The sequence below is a fragment of the Chelonoidis abingdonii genome, chromosome 1 (genome assembly GCF_003597395.2).
Source record: "Chelonoidis abingdonii isolate Lonesome George chromosome 1, CheloAbing_2.0, whole genome shotgun sequence".
Lineage (NCBI taxonomy): Eukaryota > Metazoa > Chordata > Testudines > Testudinidae > Chelonoidis > Chelonoidis abingdonii.
Window position 1 is genome coordinate 157,329,660 of NC_133769.1, and position 22,259 is coordinate 157,351,918.

General features: G+C 42.5%; 2 protein-coding genes across 3 annotated transcripts in view; both read left to right on the forward strand.

Moving 5' to 3' along the window:
- The window catches only part of RABL3 (RAB, member of RAS oncogene family like 3), a 45,031-nt gene extending 43,123 nt beyond the window's left edge, over positions 1-1,908 (forward strand). Inside the window, exon 8 of the mRNA XM_032785910.1 lies at positions 1,529-1,908. Within this exon, the coding sequence (XP_032641801.1) occupies positions 1,529-1,594 (66 nt within the window). The 3' untranslated portion in view covers positions 1,595-1,908. The remainder of the gene's footprint in view (positions 1-1,528) is intronic.
- Positions 1,909-9,447: 7,539 nt separating this feature from the next.
- HGD (homogentisate 1,2-dioxygenase) overlaps positions 9,448-22,259 on the forward strand; it is a 61,993-nt gene continuing 49,181 nt past the window's right edge. For both annotated transcript variants that reach the window (XM_032785908.2, XM_075071840.1), the window contains exon 1: positions 9,448-18,579. In XM_032785908.2, the coding sequence (XP_032641799.1) occupies positions 18,565-18,579 (15 nt within the window). In that variant the 5' untranslated portion in view covers positions 9,448-18,564. The remainder of the gene's footprint in view (positions 18,580-22,259) is intronic.

The following is a 22,259-nucleotide window of genomic DNA, read 5'->3' on the forward strand; positions in this document are numbered from 1 at the left end:
TTGGATATGCTATTCTTAACTGTTGTATAGAGTTGCCTAGTTTCACTCCAGAGCTGACCGGATTTTAGTGATGGGCAAAGGGATCCCTATGCCTCCACTTTGTCTATCACTGTAAGTTTGTGAAGCTCTTTGAGTTGAAAGGCCCTAAGTCTTACACTTCTCCAGCAAATTGACATTTCTGCTAAGATCTGTGGCTTTCTCAAGGCTTGCCTACGCTTGAATGGTTCAGTGGCACAGCTGCACTGTTACAGCTGTGTGGCAGTAACACTTCAGTGAAGATGCTACCTGTGTTGACAGAAGAGGTTCTTCCATCGGCATAGGTAATCCATCTCCCCAAGAAGCAGTAGCTAGGTCAATGGGACAGTTCTCCTGTCAGCTTAGCACTATCTACAATAGGAGTTAGGTCGCTTTAACTGTGTCGCTCAGAGGTGTGGATTTTTTACACCCTCGAGCAACATAATTATACTGACCTAATTCCCTAGACCAGGCTTCAGTCTACCATTGTAGGGTATAACCCCAGCAGGCTGTTTTATTGTGAAGTCTAAATTACCTTGCCCCCCACCCCTGTTTTCAGATGTACTGCTTTTGGACAGTTCTGATATTTTTCTTGTTTGGGCACCACCGTATATTTTGATGCTGCTTTTATACAGTAGGTTGACTGTCTGGGGTTGTTGTGACAGAGCAGTGAGAGAGGCTGCATGTCCTGTTGTGTGAGCACCTCAACTCTGCCCATGTGTAGATGGAGGGATGAGCTGACTCCTAAACCATAATCTCGTGGATAGCTACATGAGATGCTGCCACGAGGACAGCTACGTAGTACAGGATTAAAGAACCATGGACCTCTTTCTGTTATGGGATTGCGTGTGTTTGTAGGCACTCTGCAGTGTAGATCTCTTTGAAATCCCATTAAGCAAGGAAGCTTGTGGTAGTTTTGAATAGACTTTCTTTGTAATCACTGATTCTCACAGTGTAAGCACTAGCTGTAAAAGCACTTTCTGCACATATGCAGCAGAAAAATGAGTGCCGATACCTTACTGCAGCTTTTTTCATGCTGATGGATTTCGCAGAGCTTCACAACTTGATAAAGGCTGTTATGTCAATTACTGCAAATTGCAGCCATCTCTGGGGTGGAACACAACAGCTGTTTAGTACAGCACAGTAATGGTGTACTACAGTTTAGAAAAGGAAACAAAGTCTCCTGTATACAATTGAAATTGCAGAAGGCTTTAGTAAGGAACAATGTAATAAACCAAGTTGGAATTTGGCTAGGACAATAGTGCTCACACTGCAAGTCTTACATAAAGCCCCAGAAGATCTATAAGGCAAGTGGTCAGGACCTCACTTGTACATTTCATTCAAAAGATGGCACATCTTAGGAGCATGCTGAAGCACTTGGTCTGTCCTGACTCGGAAGGAAGAGTGGGATGGGAAGGAGGTAATGTTGTCAGCTTGGTAACGTGCATGTTAATGTGGCCTGGAAGGAATTCTTGCTGGTTCTGACATGGTGACTTATCTTCCATATCTACAGATTCCTGGCTTTCCTGATAGAAAAAGATTTGGAGGTGGTACACTGAAAAGCCTTCATTATGACTGAACACTGCTCACTGTCCAGAGACTGAATGGAAGACGAGTTCTCTCCATTTGCAGCAACATTCCTATCCCTGTTGGACTCTTAAAGGCAAAGATCCTCATGCCAGGCAAAATACATTTTACTAATTGCTTTGGCCAACAGGACTATGGAAGCTACCAGTGCTCATGAAGGCACAAGGAAGAATCCCTGAAATCTGTTTTGGGGTTCAAACTCTCTCCTAGGCTTAGGAACCTTGTGGAAATACTGAATCTTTTTGAATTGGTGCAGTAAATTCAGTGTTTCCCACGCTGCTGTGGGAAACATTCTCATTCGCAGCATGCACGTGTACCTTTTTTCCCCCATCTTGGAACATTTATGAACACTCTTCAGTGAATTATACTAATTTTACCACCAGCAGAAAGGGAACACTGGACAGGCATCTCATTTACACTAACATAAAGCAAAATATAAGACTGTATAAGAAATAGGATGGAAAACAGTAGAAAGCCATCATATAAATCAGTGGTACGGCCTCAACAGGAACTCTCAGTTCTGTGTCACCTCATCTCAAAAGGGGCATAATAGAAATAGAGGTTGTTCAGAGACAGGTGCTGAAAATGATTAGAAGCCTGAAAAAAATGCCCCATGAAGAGAGATTGGTGTTTATATTGCTGTTTAGTTTGGTATTTGTAGTTTAGAGAGTACAGAGAAAGTAGATCAGGTACTCCTATTTATTTTTTTCTCATAATACCAGAACAAGGGGACATTTAATTACATTAAAAGGCAAGAAACTTAAAATTCATGAAGGGAAGTCTATTTTTACAATGTGCGTGTGGAACTCAGTCTGACAATCTATGTTTGAGACCATAAGCTTAGTGGATAAAACCAAAATATAAATCATAAAAACATCCACAGTTAGAATAGAGTGGGTAAGAAATTATGCTTAAGGGTTGGACCTAACCATGAAATTTTGGGGGTTAGAAGGAAAATTCTCTTATGGGAAAGTAATTCCTCTGAAGCATCTGTCATTAGCCATTGCTGGAGATAAGACACTAGACAAAATGAACCACTGGTCAGACCTATTACAGCAGGTTCTGTACTCTTAAATATAATGTGGGGGTTTTTTTGTATTGGGAGAAAAGAAAAAGTATTTGAGGTAATTAAATGGGCATCCCAAAGCTCTAATATTAACTGATTTCCTTTCCTCTCTCTCACAGTAACCTTATAATGGTTTAGCCTGGGCTAGACGCTGACTAAGCACTAGTGTTAAATATAAATACAAATTAATAATAAATAATAGTAGAAGAAAGTAAAATATTGGTGTGAAATTGACAGTAGGCTGAGTGCTGCAGACTCCACGTTACATCTGCATGCAGCTCTTCTCTGGCTGTTGTTTGGAAGTAACTGAGTGCTGCCTATTGCTAACAAAGCAGGAATGACAGATCAGATCACCAGACCTAACTTATGAAGAGTAAAAATATGAACACTTTTTTTACTTTCCCTCTCTCTAGCACCTTCCACCAAAGAGACTCAAGAACATTTTACAAACCTGGATGAACTAAGCCATCAAGCATCTGGGTGAGGTGCAGTGAGAATGAATATCCATATTTTACAGCCAGGGAAACAGGTACCAAGACACCGAGACTTAAATTTTTAAAATCTTGCAGTTTTGGGTGCCTTGTTAGAGAGAGCTGCAGAAGTGCCATTGGGGCACTTTTGAAAATGAGAATCTGAGTGATTTTTCCCAAGGTCACACTACAGGGTCAGGAATAAACTCCAGGAATCCTAATTTACAGATTTGAGCTTTTAACTGTGAGACTATTGTCTTCTAAAATGAATCATTGAAGTCCCTGAATTAGTTGTGGTGTGTTCAGTGAAACCATAGGTTTGATTATGAAGAGAGCACACAATAGATTCCAAATTTAGCCTCTCAATATCACATTTAAGAGTGACAAGATGGGAGTCCCTAGGCAAAAGCTTTGTGCACTGCTGATGTACCAGCCTTTTTCTCAGCAAGGATGGCTCAGCAGTTTTACCTCTGTTCCCGGGGGTTGTGGCTCCTTTCCAGTTGATAAACCAGTGGTCTGATTGGGAATGGCAAACTTCATGCATCTATTCCTTATGTATAATCAAGTTGCAGGGGCAATTTAGGGAAGGAGTATGATTGAGTAGTTAGAGCACAAAACTGGAAGTCAGGAGTTTTAGTTTCTGTTCCCACCTCCCTTGCAAGCCTTTAGGAAAGTCACATCACCTGTCTGTCTCTGTTTCCTCACCTTTTAAATGGTGGTCGTTCTTCACAAGATGATCTGAGGATTAATTAGGCTGAAATGCTCCCCACTTCTTCTGTGAGCAGAAAGGAGCACAAACCTGCAGAAGGGGACAAGCTAGTTAGGCGCCTGCTCTGTGCCTTACTTTCTCTCTCACCCTGTGGAAATCCCTCTACAGCAACTGGGATTCACAGTGTTTGAGGTGTTGTGGGCTGGCGGGAGCCACTTTCTGTTGCATCTGATAGCAGATAAATTACTGCTGCAAGTAGTAGTAACAAGTTCTGCCTGCATCCAGGGCTCAGATTGGGGGAAAACAAGTTATGAACTCTCTGAAGCTCTGCCCACCGCCAAAGCGCTGCCCACTCATCACACCAAAACAAGACATTCCCAGATTACAGATTATCACACTGATCATCTCTCTCCTTTCTGTTGTGTTTTTATAAATAGTTAAGTAGGCTTAGTTATTGTTAGGCTTTGATATCAGCAGCCACTTGAGATTTACACCTCTCAGCCTGAAATATCAGGTCTATCTGCAGATTAAGGCAGCCATCACTATGTTGGTTTACCCTTGGTGCACATTTGGAAGGTTTTCTTACAAACTAGAGAGTTAGGTTGGTCGGTGGGTTTTTTATAATTAAGTCTTGGATTCTGGAGTAAAAGATGGCAGCTGCTAAAGGGAAAAGAGATGGATTCCTCAGTAGCTGTGAGCTAGCTCAGTGTGACCACTCCCTACACCCTCTGTGTATGGTGCTTGCTTAAAGGTAGCACAGCTCACTGGACCCTCATTGGTGAGTGGCCAGAGCAACATCACAAAGGGGCCAACCCACAACAGGACTGGGGATTTCCTTGTCTGAACAAGGTCTCAAACCTTTTCAGACTGTCCACTGCTTAGGAAGAGATGTAATGGTTCAGAATGGAGGCTATTAGAACTTGACTTTCTGTTTACATGGAGCATTTGAGGGCAGGATTTCTCATTTAAACTAGGTTCACAGTGAGAGGGGCTACCTTGCAAAATGAAGATGGTTAAAATTATTAGTCAGAAAGGAGTCTTTGGGTAGCTGACGGCTTTCTTGTAGGAGGATGATTAATTGAAAACATACAGTGTATCCTCCCCAGAATCACAGCACTTACAAGTTAATGTGTTAGTTTAAAAATTAATTGGAAATGGGTCCTGTAAGAAATCTAGCACCTACTGTTGGATTTGGGTTATTTGCCTCTATTAATCTGTTCTAGAATAACAAGACTCCTCAAACTTCCCCAGCATGATTAGGCATTTTAGTATTTGTGGACCCAGATTAGCTTCCCAAACAAGAACTGTTCAGCTGGAATTAAGGTTGAGAGTTCACACAGCAGTTTAGGGTAATGTATGTTACATGGATGTTACTATCCCAAAAACAAGCCCTGGGCTGGGCACAGCTGCTGCAGGCTCACTCCAACTCAACCACCATAAGCATGAAGCAAGGTGGCTTGGTTCTATTTAGGACAAGCCCATGTAGACGAGCCTATATTTGGACTTGACACAAGAGCAGCCTCAGCCTGAGAAGCCACTTCATCAAAGTGGATTCACACTGCAGATGGGAAAGAACCTTGTGGATCCAATGCATCAGCAGGATCAGCAGTTAAGATACTCAGGGGGCAGTGGCCAAGGGCCTCCTTGCCCAAAGCTCCTAAGAACCTCTGTGATGGGCTCTCTTGAGCATCTCCACTGTCTGGAGCACCCCCTACTCCCATAGGAGTGTTACCTCGTTCAAGACCCTCAGTACTGAGTTTAACCCAACCAGGATGGGGGAGTTGGTTGCAGGTGGAGAGGAGATGGGGGAAGAGAGAGGAAATAGGGAAGAAGCAGGTTCATAGGGATTGTAAGTGGAGAGAGGGGCACAGAAGATGGGGGGAATGAGAGGGGGAGGGCAAGAGACTGGTGGGGAAGATGAGTGGGAACGGGGACAGGAGTTGGAGGTGGAGAGAAACTGGTACAGAGGAAGGGGAAATTAGAGGGGAAGAGATGTGTCTGGGGGAAGGTGGTGGGGAATAGGGAAGATGTGGATGCAAGAGGGGATAGGAAACGGAGAAGCAAGGAAAGAGGTGGATCCATGAGCAGGGCTGAGCGGGACGGTATTGATGATTTAGGGTTAGAGTGTGCCCCAGCTCTGCCTCCAGGTCCCTTCTCTGCATCAGGTCTGGCTCATCTACCCCGAACCATGAGAACTGAACCCAGACTATTTCTGTCTACTATTGAATACTGCATTTAGCTGTATGGTTGGATCATTAGCTTATTTCAAGCAGTTGGATGAAATGTAAAGCTGCTTCCAGCCCTATCATTGACTCCCTGGGTGACTTAAACCAAATCACTTCACTTCTCAGCGTCAGGTTTCCCATCTTTAAAATGAATAAAACATATCCAAGAGGGATGTAGGATGAACCAGTTTATCCTGTGCACTACTTTGAGTGCATGGGAATTACATTGGTGCTATTTTTATTATTTTACTTTTTATTATTAAAATTGATAAAAACAAGGAGGGGTTGCTAAGAGGATGATGATTCCATTATATTTAGTTAGTCTAAAGTAAGCAGTTAGGCACCAACGCACCCTTAACTCTGCACTGTCACAGACCCTTCAAACTTCCATATTGTTAAAATGCACTGAAATTGTGTGCACAGGCTACATTAGAACACACACAGTTTGGATTAATACTCATTTTTCCTTGTTCTTAGTCACTGAAGTTTCTCTTTTAGCAGAAACCTTAACTCTGCTCTTTAGTCCATGGAAATGGATATGTTTATGATTAAGGCTTGTTAGTTTTTGTTTTGTTAGATTAAATTGATTTTTAAAGACCCATTGGATTTTTATTTCCTCTGATAATGTCAAAATGGGGCAGCATTAAGGTTGTTTGGATGCTCTCATAGTGCATTTCCATACCTTAGCCTGGTTGGATTTATTTTAATTTAACCTTAACTGCAAATTTCCTGAGTTTATAATGCTTAGTTTGAGGATAATTGCAGCATCCCTATTGGGTAGTTTACCTTAAATTACTGCTATGTATCTTAACTTTAACACCAGTTTAACGTAGGTTTTGTTTGGGTCTAATAATAGTTTCTCTGGAAGAAAGTACAGAGAGGAGCTGCATGGGAACAGAGAAGATAAATTAGACAAGCTTTGGGCATCACCAGGTCTCACTCCTAATCTAACTCTCCTCCACTGGTTGATGGATGGCCCTTTTCCACCCAGCTCTCTTTGCACTTTTTGAACTGTACTCAGCCTGGCCTTCTAACTGCTCTGTTTTTAGTCAGGGATCTCACATGAGCAAATTGCAGGCTGAGCTGAAATAGGATTCACACACACACTCCTCACTGAAAACACACTGCATGACAGGAGTCTGGCTTCTCCATCTCATTGACAGGCCCTTTTGCCGTTGGACAAGGCAACCCAGTAACAGAACGTTGCCAACATGGGTCAGGAATGAAACCCCAACCCCTCCAGGCAGCATTACCCAGTTGGCAGGTGCAGCATGGGGGTGGAATACACCTTCACTTATTTTATTTTAATCACAAATTCAGGCTGTCCCAGTATCAGTGTGTCCACACTCTGAGTTGCACAGGCTTAACATAATACCTTTAGTCAAACTGGTGCAATTTCTTTGTGTAGACTAAGACTTACCTCTGTTGTGATGCATAGAAAACAGCTGCCTGCTAATCATGGCTCAGCAGGTGATAAGCTGTGACTGTCCCTCTTCCCTTCTTTCTTTTATTCATTCACTGTTAACTAACAACTTAATCCCTGCCATTCTTCATTCTCCCTCTACCTTAAAAATGTTTTTGAACCCCGGATAGCAAACAAAGCCATGCCAATTTTTTCCCATATTCGTTTGCCTTGTATCTCTGTCCCCAACCCTTCTTCTGTTTTGGTCTCTTAGATCCTAAGCTGTCTTGGTCAGGGATTGTCTCTTTATTTGTGGTTGTACAGCACACAGCTCGTTAGTGTCTTGATCTCACCTAGGGTCTCTAGATGCTGCTTTAACACATATGATTAATCATACTAGAACTCTAATCTTGACTATGGCCTCTGGGTGCTCCTATAATATAATGCCCATTAATAATAATAATATTGAGGGCAGCTGCAATCTGCTCTAGGTGTAGACTTCTAGATGTCAACCAGTTGCCAAAACATTCCTCAGGTACAGTCTGATTAGTGCTCAACCCATCATTTCTGATCATCTTTCTCCACTGATAGGAATACGTCAGAGTTTAGCAGAACACCCTGATTCGTTGTTCTGAAAATGAAGGAAGCTTTGCTCTTCTGCTATTTTCTCTCCTCCCTAAGTCACTATTATCCGGCTTTCCCTGGCAGAAGTCATGCTCCTGTCTGGCTTCCCTTGTTAAGATGCTGGTTACTTTGATTCACTTTCAGCACAGAGTGTTTCTGTGGTTCTTAATCCATTATAGTTATTGATTAACCCATCACCCGCTGATGTATTACCTGAGGGAGCTCGGAGGAAAATCTTTCTTAAGCATGTTCAGCTCTACGCCCACAGGTACAGATTGCGTTCTTTGAAGAACATGGTAAACGCAAGGGCAAAAGTAAGGGGGCCATAAAATACCGTCAACCTTCTATAGCACCAAAAATCCAACCCACTGTGAGTCCTACAGCCCTTTTATCTATTAATTTCAGGTCTGTCTACATAGCCAAAATGTAGCCATGCAAAATGAAACATAATTGTCCGTATTATCACCAATGGGGAGTTGTGCCAAAAGTTTTGTAATGTAAAAGCTGACTTGAAAATGGGGGTGGGGGGAGACTGAATGGGTTCCCTTTTTTGTTTCTTTGTGATGTATAAATAGGGCCTGGAAGATTTTTGTGGTGGAGGGTGTTGTGTATATGTTGTGAAAGGTAGGAGAGAGGGTTTTGTGCTCAGTTTTTGCCTTAGAAATATCAGCATATCCAGTCCTGTCGTCCCTTCTTTTGCTGAAAGACTTGTGTGTACTCTCTGAAATGTGGGTTGTGAGCTTTCTCAGAGTTTAACTGAAGGGGCAGGGGCATTAAATCTTAAGCATCCTTATAACCAAGTGCTTGTCCATCATTTAAGTGAATTGGTGTTAACAAAAAAGCCACAGAAATGTCAGCACGCCCAACTGCTGCAAGCTGGCCCAGTTTGACCTCTGAGAAGCAGTGTCTATTAGTCAAAATGCACCCTAGAATTCTTTGCATCAGCTACCTTAGCAGTGGGTGCTCTAGGGCTTGAGCATCCCCGGGAAAAAAAAATAGGGGGTGATCAGCACCCACAGACGTTGCCCTGCCCATTGTTCCACTCCAAGGTCCCACCCCTGCTCAGCCTCTTGCCCCGTGGCCCTACCCATGGTGCTCTCTTCCACCCCTGCTATGCCTCTTCCTTTGAGGCCCCCAGCCCAGTAGCGTAGCTGGTGGGATTCAGCGGAAGTAGCTGCTTCTGCTCAGGCTGGCAGGCGCGGAAGCAGCGCCTGCCGGCCGCATGGCCAGAGGAGCCATGGGGCGGCAGACCAGATCGGAACCACAGGAGCGAAGGTGAGCGGGGGGGGGGGGGGGGGTCTGGTCTAGGGGCGTGGGCAGAGGGGGAGCCAAGAGGGGGTCCCTTTTTTATGTATTTTGCTTCCCCTACCCTGAAAACCTGGCTACACCACTGCCCCAGCTATTTGCTCCTTTCCACCCCCTCCTCCCATCACTCACCCTTAAGGCAGGAGAGGGCAGAAAGAAGCAAGCAGCAGGTGCTCAGTGGAGGGGGCAGAGAGGAACAAGCAGCAGGTGTAGGAGAGGCCTCAGGGGAAGAGGCAGAGCAAGGGTGGGAAGACATGGAGTGGGAGTGGGGGTGGGGCCTTGAGGGATGAGGCTGAGCAGGAGTGGGGCCTCCGGGTGAAGTAGGGGATGGAGCACCCACTGGCAAAAACAAAAGTCAGTTCATGTGCTTGGCACCATTTTCAAGCACCACTCAAGCTGGTGCAAAGGATCCTGGGGATTATTGGGAACTAAAAGTGCCTGCTGCACACATAAAACACAGATAAAAGATATGCTTTGGAAGGAGGAAATTATATAAGGGATTGGCTATGTCAGTGACAGTACAGGAGCAAGCAGTGATGGATGCATGGGCATCAAATCCCATTTTCAGCAATGCACTTAAGGCCACCCCTGCCCAAAGAAATCCTCTCTAGGGTGAGAGAGAATTTGTAGCTTTATGGGCCATTCAGTTCTTGGTCACTGGTTTGAGATTTCTTAATGAGAGGGCCAGTTTTTCAATGATAGTTTCCAAGATATGGACATCTGCCTCACTTATCACAATGACAATACTTTTCAAAAAGAACAGGAGTACTTGTGGCACCTTAGAGACTAACAAATTTATTTCAGTATGAGCTTTTGTGAGCTACAGCTCACTTCTTCAGATGCATGGAATGGAACACACAGACAGGAGATATTTATACATACAGAGAACATGAAAAGGTGGAAGTATGCATACCAACAGGAAGAGTCTGATCAATTGAGATGAGCTATCATCAGCAGGAGAAAAAAAACTTTTGAAGTGATAATTAAGATGACCCATAGAAGGTGTGAGGAGAACTTAACATAGGGAAATAGATTCAATTAGTGTAATGACCCAACCATTCCCGGTCTCTGTTTAGGCCTGAGTTAATTCCATCTAATTTGCATATTAATTTTGTGGCAGTTTTGCAACAAAAAAACTTCAAAAACCGACTCCAAAGAGAGACCGCTGAACTCGAATTAATATGCAAATTAGATACAATTAGTACACATCGTAAATTAGCTCCTCCACTAGCAGTCATACTAGAGAGGTTAAGGACTGAGTGGGCCATGGAGACTGATTTTCCCTCTCCCTCCTAGAAGTGGGGACAGTCCAAAGCAGAAGTACATTGGCAGGCTACAGTGTGGGAGCAGTTTGCCCTCTGGCTATCTGTCTGTTCTCTGGCTAAAAAGAGATTTTGGTTTCCATTGCTGACCTCTGGGGACCTTTCACAAACAATAAATGATAATAATTAACCTTCACAGCACCAGCTGCGGGGTGGCCCCAGAACAATGATGAGACAGTTTTTCACAATAATCTAGTTTAATACGTGATTTTTAAAAAATCTGCTGCAAAACAAGGGGCTACATTCAAAAAGAATGAGCAACACATTTGCATTGATATTGCTTTGTTGTATTGTGGTAGGGACCCCAAACAGGGCTCTGGGCCCCATTTTATAGGCACTGTACAAAGAAATCACACAAGGCAGTACCAGAGAAGTCACAATCCAACGTTTGGCAATATATGAATATACAGACAAATGGTGTGGAGGAAGAGAGGACGAGGTAACAGAAACAGGTGTGACTGCATAAATTAACAAATGTAGTTAGTACATTTTAGTTGGACAATGAGTCAGGAAGAAGCTCTCTCCTTTTGTAAACAAAATATGTCAGCATAAACACTATAATCATGTACATGATCCTATCAGAAAGGATTCCTAGTCTCCAGATTGCTTCTCATGCATGTTTTGGATGTGCAAATCTGGCAGATTATCAGAGTAAAGTTCCCAAACACATTTCAAATCCTGTGCTACATGATGAAATTCCCTGTGGCTCCTACTGGCGTCTTTGCCTATGATATATGGTGGAAGATATCATATCAGATTTCCAACAGGTCTTGTTGCCTACCAGGGACAAAATCCATCACTGTTACTCCACCTGGCAGCGCTAACATATTCCCAGCTAGTCTTGTTCATGCTTCTCTATTTTCCAGGCTTTGTGATTCCGTCCGGTTCATGACAACATTAGCCTTCACAAGCCAGGCAGGACAGGGATGCATCAGCATTTAGATTGGAGATCTTCAAGGAACATCTAAGGGGTACATGCAGTGATGATGGGTGGTGATTAAGTAGGTGTGGCTCTTTATTATTATTAAATAATTATGTTGCCATAAGACCCAGAGACCACAATCAAGATGAGGATCCTGTTTTGCTAAGTCCCGTACAAACATGAGTAAAGATAATGATCCCTTCCCTGAAAAGCTTACAACCTAAGAAGACAAGTAACACATGAAAGCTCTGGGAAGAGGGATACAAACTAACACAATAATTATATACAATATATAAATTAAAATATATTTGATTACTATAGATAAAGTAAATGCCACCTATCTCCATCTGCCCTGGAGCCCATGCAGCCTGAACTGATTGTTTCTTGTAAATGATGTTGCAGGGGGAAAAAAACAATTGATTTTTAATAGAACTGGTTGAAACTCAGAATTTATGTTTTGTGGTAATCTCATTGAAATTGTTACAATCTCCGGAAAAATTTTAGTTTTGTTAAAATGGCATTTTCCAGTGGAAAACTGTTTTGACAAACGTTCTGACAAACTCTGATTTTTAATGCACATGTTATGAAGCCTAGTTTCCCATCAACATGCAGCAGATTTACTACATAAACTGCTTTTCTGCCCTTTTTTGGGCCTTCATGTCCTTTCCTCACCTTATCTATCATCTCTCATTCATTATCCATGTGTGGACTCCCACCTCTGATCAACCCATGCTGCCAGCCTCCATCGGCCACTTACTAAATTTTAAAACAAGCGCCTTTGTGCTTTCGCCCAGACTGCCCCTCACGGTTGGGAGATGCTCCCCCAAATATCCACACAGCTATTTCATTATCCAACTTCAAATTCCTCCTCAAAACTCTCCTTTGCCAGGATGCCTCCAAAAAATACTGCCACTGGTGTGCAGAGACCACTGCCTATCATGCTGACCAATATTGTCCCATTGTTTCTCCGTCTGCCTGCATCCAGCTGTTGTCTCTTGTCTTACAGTTGGACTGTCAGTTCTTTGGGCCAAGGACCATCTTTTGTTCTTTGTACAGCACCTAGCACAATGGGGTCCCGATCCATGACAGAGGCTTCTAGGTGCTACAGTAATACAAATAATAATAATAATAATGATAGCAGTTATGGAAGTTATCAACTGAAGTCAGCCAGGTATCAATGGAAGAACAAGAGCCTAGATTTCAGTGCTACTAAACTCTGGTCTGGCTTGTAAAGCAAAACACAGCTGGGCACAAATCACTGTGCATGATATAATCACTGTGGCTGGTTAATTAGATTTTTTTTCCTTAGGCTAATATGCGACCAGAGGGACTGAATTCATCCATTGCATATGCACAGATGCAGGGAAAGGGGTGGAGGTGCCACCTTCCTCCAAACTATTTCAAAATCACCCACTCTGCGCTGATAACTCAGCTGGAGTATTGTGTCCAGTTCTGGGTGCCACATTTCAGGAAAGATGTGGACAAATTGGAGAAAGTCGAAAAGAGCAACAAAAATGATTGAAAGGTCTAGAAAACGTGACCTATGAGGGAAGATTGAAAAAAATTGGTTTGTTTAGTCTGGAGAAGACTGAGGGGAAGGGGACATGATAACAGTTTTTCAAGTACATAAAAGGTTGTTACAGGAGGAGGGAGAAAAATTGTTCTTGTTAAGCTCTGAGGATAGGACAAGAAACAATGGGCTTAAGTTGCAGCAAGGGTGATTTAGGCTGGACATTAGGAAAAACTTCCTGTCAGGATTGTTAAGCATTGGAACAAATTGCCTTGAGAGGTTGTGGAATCTTCATCATTGGAGGTTCATAAGGACAGATTAGACACACACCTGTCAGTGATGGTCTAGTTATTATGTAGTCCTGCCTTGAGTGCAGGGGACTAGACAAGATGACCTCTCAAGGTTGCTTCCAGTCCTACACTTCTATTGATTCTATTTTTTCCCAACCATCCCAAAAGCTTCACAAGACAATGAGCCAACAATAGTTGAAAGCAGCTTGTCAAGCTGATTCCCAGTCAGCCAGATGATATTTCTGGAGTGTAATGAGGTACTTCCAGCAGAGGTAGGTGAAATTTTTTGATTAATTGTTGCATTTTTCAGGCCCTGAACCTATTTGCTAAATTTGGGTGAAATTCAATTAATAGATTTGAAGGCGGGGGAGGAACGTCTAGAGTCAAAACATTTTGTTGCTAAATATTTCATTTAGAAGGAGTTGAAATGTTTCATTTTGAATTTTTGATTCAAAATGGCATTTTGATTTCAAATTTGGCCAAAAAAAAATACTTGAAATGGCTGAATCAAAATGCATTTTTAAAAAATCGTTTAAAGTCAACCGAAGCATTTTGTTAGATTTGAAATTGAATTTTTTTGAGTTTCAATTGCTGGAAAAAAATTGGAAAAATTTGTTTTAGTTTCAGTTTAACTAGATTTTTTTTTTCTGGATTTTTCTGTTTGTCCCCTAAACCAAAAAATCCATTATTTTCTCAGCTCTAACTCCAAAGCATTGCTGGCCCAGTGAGATATGTGCTCGCTTCGGCAGCACATATATTAAACTCTTGTCCAAACTATTAAGTAGCTACCAATAGATATCTTCGTTGTCTTTTGCATGTCTCTGTCCTTTTCCTGTTGTCTTTTTGTTTTTTCTCCTTTTCACCAGGATTTCACTTACAGATTCATAGATCCCAAGTCTAGAAAGAACCATAGCGGTCATCTAGTCTGACCTCCTGTATAACAGGCCATAGAACATCCTTGAAAAAATTCCCAGAGGAGATCTTTTAGAAAAGCATCCAATCTTGATTTAAAAATTGTCAGTGATGGAGAATCCATCTGAACCTTGGTAAAGTGTTCTGATGCTTAATTACCCTCACTGTTAAATATTATTTCCAGTCTGAATTTGTCTAGCCTAAATTTCCAGCTATTGGATCATGTTATACCTTTCTCTGCTAGATTGAAGTCTATTATCAAATAGTTGTTCCCCATGTAGGTACTTGTAGACGGTAATCAAGTCATCCCTTAGCCCTCTCTCTGTTAAACTAAAAAGATTGAGCTCCTGGAGTCTATCACTATAAAGGCAGGTTTTCTAATCCTTTAATCATTCCCATGGCTCTGAACCCTCTCTAGTTTATCAGCATAATTCTTGAATTAGAACATCGGAACTGGACAAAGTATTCCAGCAGCGATCACACCAGTGCCAAATACAGAGATAAAATAACCTCCCTACTCCTACTCAAGAAGATTTTCTGTTTATGCCTCAAAGGATCACATTAGCCCTTTCAGCCGTAGCATCAGACAGAGAGCTAATGTTCAGCTAATTGCCCACCACAACCAGTGTTCCCTCTAAACTGGCCTCCCAAGAGTCAATCAAATGCCGCCCACTTGATTAGTAGAGCCGCACACATCTGGCAACTTGTGTTCTAGTGCCCCTCCCTGCCCTGCTCCTGCTCTCTGCCTTGGAGCCCCTGGCCAGCTGCTCCCAGGACAGGACCCTTCCACTTGCTGTGCAGGGCGGGAAGGGGTGCTGATGTCAGGATGTTCCCCTTCCCCCCCACCAATGTACCCCATCTCTGCAGAGCTGGAGAGAGGGGACAGGGTTCAGGAGTGGGACAGAACTGCTTGTGGCTGCTGCAGTCTGAATGAGCATTCAGAATGGTGAATGCCTTTCTGCTTAAAGAGACAACGCATAGTCTCTCATACACTTCCCTAGCAGCCAGCCCACACTCACTCTGTCTTTGTCTCACACACACACAAAGACACACACGGAGTCTCTCTCTCATACACATACACACACACTGTCCCTCTCTCTCACACAAAAATACAGTGTCTCACATATACAAAAATACAGTGTCTCACATACACACACACACAGTCTCTCTCACACAGACATGCACACATGCACACTCGCTCTCTCTCTCACACACACACACACACATTTTCACACTCACCTCCCAACGCATTTCATAATTTTATTTCTCTCTTATGCTTAAATTTAATTCTTCAAGTAGTCAGTTCTAAAATGCCTTACCTGTCTGGAGTAATTATCTCTATGGATAACTATGGATGCTGGAGTAATTATCCCTATGATAACTTTTAAAAATATATACAGGTTTTTTGTTTCTACTGAGCCAATGTGGTGATGCACATTTGCACATTACCTCGATATTGGTGTACATAAAAAATTAATTCTGCACATAGATGGAAAAAATTAAAGGGAACATTGACCACAACCATCAATCTTTTTCAGAGTCACTGCTTCCCAAGACTGAGTCTCCCATCCTGTAAGCATGGCCTACATTCTTTTTCCTAGATGGATACATTTACCCAAATTTAAATGCATATTTCTTGTTTGCTCCCTACATACCAAGCGATCCAGATTGCTCTGTATCAGTGACCTGTTCTCTTCATTGTTTACCACTGCTTCAACTCTGATGTCATCTGCGAACTTTATCAGTGATGATTGTATGTTTTCTTCCAGGTCATTGATCAAAATATTAAATGGCATAGGTCCAAGGGTGAAAGTAACACAGAAGACTTACTGGTACGGGGGCCTGGCTTTGGGCCCCCAGAAGGGGTGGGGCCCTGGGCAGAAGGGGCAGGGATGGGGATCTGCCTCCCCTAGCCAGCCCATCCATGCTGCCTGCCCCACGCAGCCCAGGACTCTGGTGGCGATTTAAAAGAGCCTAGCGCTCCAGCCGCTGCTGCAGTAGTGGTGGTGACCGGGAGCCCCCGGACATTTTATATCACCGGGCCCCAGGGCAGCTACCCCTTTTACCCGCCCCCATCGGCAGTCCTGCCTGTAGGGTCCCTACCAGCAGGGCCACCAACGGAAGGGGGCAAGAGGAGCAGCAACGTTAAAGCGCTTTAATGTCGGCTGCGTACAGGCTGGTACCAGTGGCCACATTTACCAGTACACCATACCAGCCTGTACCAGCCCACTTTCACCCCTGCATAGGGCCAAGAGCCAATCCAGCTGGTACCCCACTAGAAACTTACCTGCTCGATGATGAGTGCCTGTTTATAATTACTTTTTGAGACCTATCAGTTAGCAAACTTTTAATCCATTTAATGTTTATCATGTTAATTTTATATCGTTCTAGTTTTTCAATCAAAATATCATGCAATCTCAAGTCAAATGCCTTTCAGAAGTAATTACATCAACATAATTACCCTTATCAACCAAACTTGTAGTCTCATCAAAAAAAGATATCAAGTTAGTTTGACAGGATCTGTTTTCCATAAACCCATGCTGACTTGCATTAATTATATTACTCTCCTTTAATTCTTTATTAATCAGATCAACTGTATCAGCCACTCCATTGTTTTGCCTGGGACTGATGTCAGTCCTTTAATTGCCTAGATCATCCCATTTACTTGTTTTAAATATTGGCACAACAGTAGCTTTCTTCCAGTCTCCTGGAACTTCCTGAATGTTCCAAAACTTTTTGAAAATCAACATTTATGGCCAGATAACTCCTCAGACAGTTCTTTTAAAACTCTTGGATGTAAGGTATCTGGACCTGCTGATTTCAACATGTCTAGCATCCTTCTAAGATGCTACTAGAATGGAAAGTTATTTTATTACATGACTACTACATCTGTTTTTTCCCAAATACAAAACAGAAATATTTATTGAACACTTCTGCCTTTTCTGCATTGTTCTTGATAATTCTATCATCTACATCTTGTGTTCTCCTTTCTGAATCAGTATGGAAATAATGAACTTAATATTAATTAATTAACTATTATTAGTCTTAGTGCTGTACAGTGCACAAAAGTATAGATAGTCCCTGCTTTCAAGAGCTTACAGTCTAGAATGGTGGTTCTAGATTATCTCCCTAGCATGGTGTGTGTGAGAAGGTGACAATTTTCAGATAAGATTTAAAGCTAAGGGGTGAAATCTTACCCCTGTTTAAGTCAGTGGCAAAACTCCCATTGACTTCAGCGTGTCCAGGATTTCACTCAAGGGCCTGACCACTAGTGGGAATAAAGGATTCCAAAGCACTTTCCATGAGAGTGCAGGTAACTCCAGAGACATTGCCCAAATTCCAACTAGTACAAATACGTTCTGCCTCCCAAAATGCCTCTTCCGGTACTCAGGCTAGAGCTGATCAAAAAAATAAAAGGAGAAAATGTTGAAATTTTTTGAAATGCCCCCCCCCTTTAAAAAAAATTCAAAATCAAGCAAACATTCACATAATTTCAGCCAGTTTCTATAACTGGTTGAAAAGCAGGGAACATTTTTCGTTAACATTCTGTTGAAAAGTTTACCAATTATTAAAAAAAAAAAAATTGTCAAAATTCAGAAAGTTCTGACCAGCACTAGTGAGTAGGGTATAGAATCCTTCTTCACTTCTGGCCCTAGCCTGCTGTGTAGCATTACTGTGCACTGATAAACAATTACCACCTTTCACAGCAGAGCTGGGGAAGTGATGCCTTTTAAATTCCACACATTGTGAGATCTGTGGATGGAAATTGCTGGAGGCATTATTAATAAAATATTCTTATAAATCAATTTCAGAAAGGGCTTTTTCTCATTCCTGAAATGCCTTATTGATCTTAAAGTGTACCCTTTTCTCTCTTTAATAGCTAATAAGAAAAAGGAAAACTGGTGGAACAGAGTCCTTTCCCCTCTACTCTTTTTATCTTCCTCAGATCAATCCCTGGATTGGTTCAAAGAAAGGCCCGTGTTTGATTAAACCCAGACTGAGTTGAGTAAACAGCTGGAAAACTCTTTTGGACTTTCTCACTTGCAGGGCAGACAGTTTGCAATCAGCCTGGCTTTGTCCGTGCAGCTGCTCCAACAAGAAAATCAGCAAGAAGAGTTTGTTTTTAGGAGACCACAACAGACCATTTTGGCCAAATATCTCATTTGGTTTTGTATTTGCCAAAGTGAGAAAGCAAAGTGAGGAAAATGGCAGAGTTGAAGGTAAGTGATACTGACACCAAAGAGCCTGTGTATTGAGGGAAAGAGAGAAATATGCCATCTCTTTTCTTCCCCGTACCTCCACTTTCTTGTTAGCAGTTCTGTAGCTCTTTAAAGCCCAAAAGAGTGGAGAAAGGGAACTGCTAGAACATGCCTGCAATGAGGTGCCTAATGTGTAGGGAGGAGCACAGTAACTGGGGAGGTTTGGACAATTAGGGAGATGTAGCGGGGAAGTTGTCTATTGTTTAAACCTGAAGTCTGTGTGTGAGTTAGGGATGGTTCTCTTGACAGAGATACCAAGTCTCATTTAGATTTCAAGTCTCTCATTTTTAAAAATTCATTTCAAGGCAGGTTATAAAGTCTCCCTTTCTTGGATGAAGGATTTTGTTTTTTGTTTAATTTGGGATGTTGTAAATCTCACTGAAGCAGATTGTCCCAGTTTGGGAGTCTTTCCATGTGGACTTTGTCATCTCCCTCCCCCAGCACACCTCCTTCGGCTGATCTGGCTGTCTGGGGGTGTTCCCCAACCAGCCAATAACAATTGTCTTGCAACATCTGCCCTGCTGTTGCAAGCCTTTTAAACTAACCCCAAAGCTTTATATCACAGAAAAGTAGTTAGAGCAAGGGACTGTTAGGATTCCTAGATTCTAAACCTGGCTTTACTACTGACTTTCTAGGTTATCTTTGGCAAATCACTTCACTTCTCAGTGTCCTTATATGTAAAATGGGGAGAATGATACTGACTTAGTTCACAGGGGGACTGTAAAAATTAGTGACTGCAAACTTTGGGAGAGATAATCAGGCTGTTTGGAGATACAGACCTCTGAGACAATAGTGGCTTTTATCCTGAAGAACAGGATTTCCAAGTAAGTGCCCAGACAGTTCAAGAATAACGTTGCTGAGCCAGCTAACCTCTTCATAAAGATCCTGTTCTTCACGGAAGGAGGTGTTGCTGTGTCAAAGATCTTCGTCCTTTCAGGAGAAAAATTAATCTTTCAAAAACTTGGAAATCCTTACTTCAAAATATCACAGTATATGTCTGTTAAGGATGATCTACACGTACACAAAAGTTAAATCATCTAACAGCACCTACCGTCTACTCTTCCACCTAGAGATATGTACTTCGCTAATAGCACAGCCATTTTTCATTACAGAATGAACCACCACAACCTTAACTCTGCCCACATGAGGAGGGGAAAATTTGGAATAAGGGGAGAGCTGGAAGTCCAGCATCAAACAGTGGCTGAGTTAAGGTTATAGTGCATTGACTGTGGCTTATGAAGGCTGTGCTCTAGTGAAATGTGTATCTCTGGGTGGAGGAGTAGAGGCTACGTCCTGTTATATGCCTTACCTGTTCATTTCCTTGCTTTTGTGGTTTTGCATTAGGTGTCGTGTAGACCAGTCTTAACTAATGTACAATGTAATGTTTTTGTGTCTGAATGAATAAATTATTTTTCAGTATTACCCAGCAGTAGTTGAAAAATGTATTATTCACAGTGCTTGAAGAGGGGCATTAATTATATTCCAGTCTATGTATTCAGACTTCAAAAGCATTTTTCCAGGCCTGCTGTCTAATCTCTCCAGCAAAAGGTTATAGTTTATAGGTCGGTGCCTGGATACCAAAGAGAGAGCTCCGCTTTGCATCCCAGTCATTTAAATCCATGGATGTTGTTTAATTTTTTATGTTGCACTGGTTTTTATCTCTCCCATTTTACTGAAAATTGTCAAAACAAAGACGAAGTGTATTCAAATGTATTCTTAAGATCACATTTACATAGAATGCTGCAGAATTATGAAAGAAACACACATACACTAGAAACCTTGCAAACTTTTCACAGAAAAACCTTCTCCCCAGTTCCCCTGAGCTCTCCCCTCACCAACCCACCCACACAACCCACTGGGATGGTTAGTAGTAGTGGTAAGCATAATGAAAACAGACAAGGAGTGCATCCCAGTGGAGGTAATTTGTCATAATTATCTTGTCTCGTCTCACATATAAGAACTTGGTGAAGGGAAGATTTCAAACAGATTTTAGGGTTGTTGTTGTTTTAACCTTACCAGCTTTTCTATCCCCTGAAGAAATTACCAACATGGGGGTCCCAGTCCTGTAACTGGATATATGGAAACAGATCTTTACCCCTATATAGCATCCCACTGAAGCTGGGGGCTCCATTGTCCTGGATCAGTCTGTTCAGACTGGATCAGAAAAGTTCAAGCCAGGGAATCCACTACAGTTCATTGCTGCGTTATCTGTCTATATACTCTTATGTGAATTCAGAGTCGGTGAAAGGTGCTGGAGTAACAGTTTTGGAGAGTGAAGCCCTCTGTTTATCCACAGAGCTGATACAGCCTGGGCAGTGGCAGGGCAAGTTTCCCGCACGGTGCCCTGACTGTGATTTTTAGGGTGTGTGTCCACAGCAAATGAATGTGTGATTGTAGTATGTGTGTGCTTACTCACAGGAGCCTTAATCTAGCTAACACATGTAACAGTAGTAAAGACATGGTGGAATGGACAGTGGAACAAGCTAGCAACCCAAGTAAGTACCCAGGGTTCCTGGTGGGTTTGTACTGGGGTGGCTAGCCCATGTCCCCACATCTTCACTACTACTGTTACCTGTGCTAGCTAGATTAAAGAGAGCGTGGTATGCCTACCCACAGTACAGTTATACCTTAATTTGTGATGTGGCTATACCTTTGTGGTGAGAGGGGAGTTCAGTCTCCATGGCCCTGTCAGTCCTTGGCCGCTCTGGTGAGACTATCAACACGAAGTCCAGTTGGTGCCAGTTGTGATAGTGCTTTGTAACAGGGCCACCTTGGACTTGGACTTAGATCCACCAAACTAATTAAACATGAACCAAACTTGTCCCACGGTGACCATGATTGTTGTCACTATCAGCATGGATTGGATTCAAACCAGTGATAGAGCTCGTATCGCCAGAGCCATCTGCACTCAACCGTCTTTAACATGTTATTATTTTTGCCAGTTTGAGAAGTGTGTTCTAAAGTAACATTCAAATAACGGTCTTAGTTTAAAGGACTCTGGGGTTACACGTTCATCTTTGTGTAGCCAGAGGAAAATGCTGCAGAGTTATAGATTGATCTCTAAGGGAGCAAGTTGAGGTGAGTCTTTTGGAATTTGCTGTAGCAAAAGGCAAAGTATAACTAAATAAAATACAACTCCTTTAAAGCAAGTCAGTACTAAATTAATGGCAGGACAATGTCTCCCTGCCCACAGCTACAACCACGCCAATAAGAAGCAGTTTTCTTTTGAAGGCCCTCAGTGCAGTTACCTGTGATGATTTTTTTTTTTTTTTCTGTAGCATCTGGAAAGCTCATTTGACAAACAATGCCACAGCAGCAGCTTCCTTCACTCCTGCCAGTACACTGCAGCTGTGGTGGGGAAACTTGAGCAGGGCTCTGACAGTGCTTGTATGACATCAACTCCTCCCTGACTTGACTGAATCCCTTAAAACCTGCAACCCCCACCCCTGAATCTCTCGGCTCTGTGTATTGATAGGGGGTGACTAATGCCTCCACAGCTACCCACTGACTGTGTGAAGTATGAGGGGAACACAGTGGCTCAATCTGTCAGAAATCTGTCAGCATCCCAGTGCTCTCAAGTCAATCTCATGCACTCGGCTGTGTTAGATGCAGTACAGCAGATTGTGGACCCAGAGCAGATT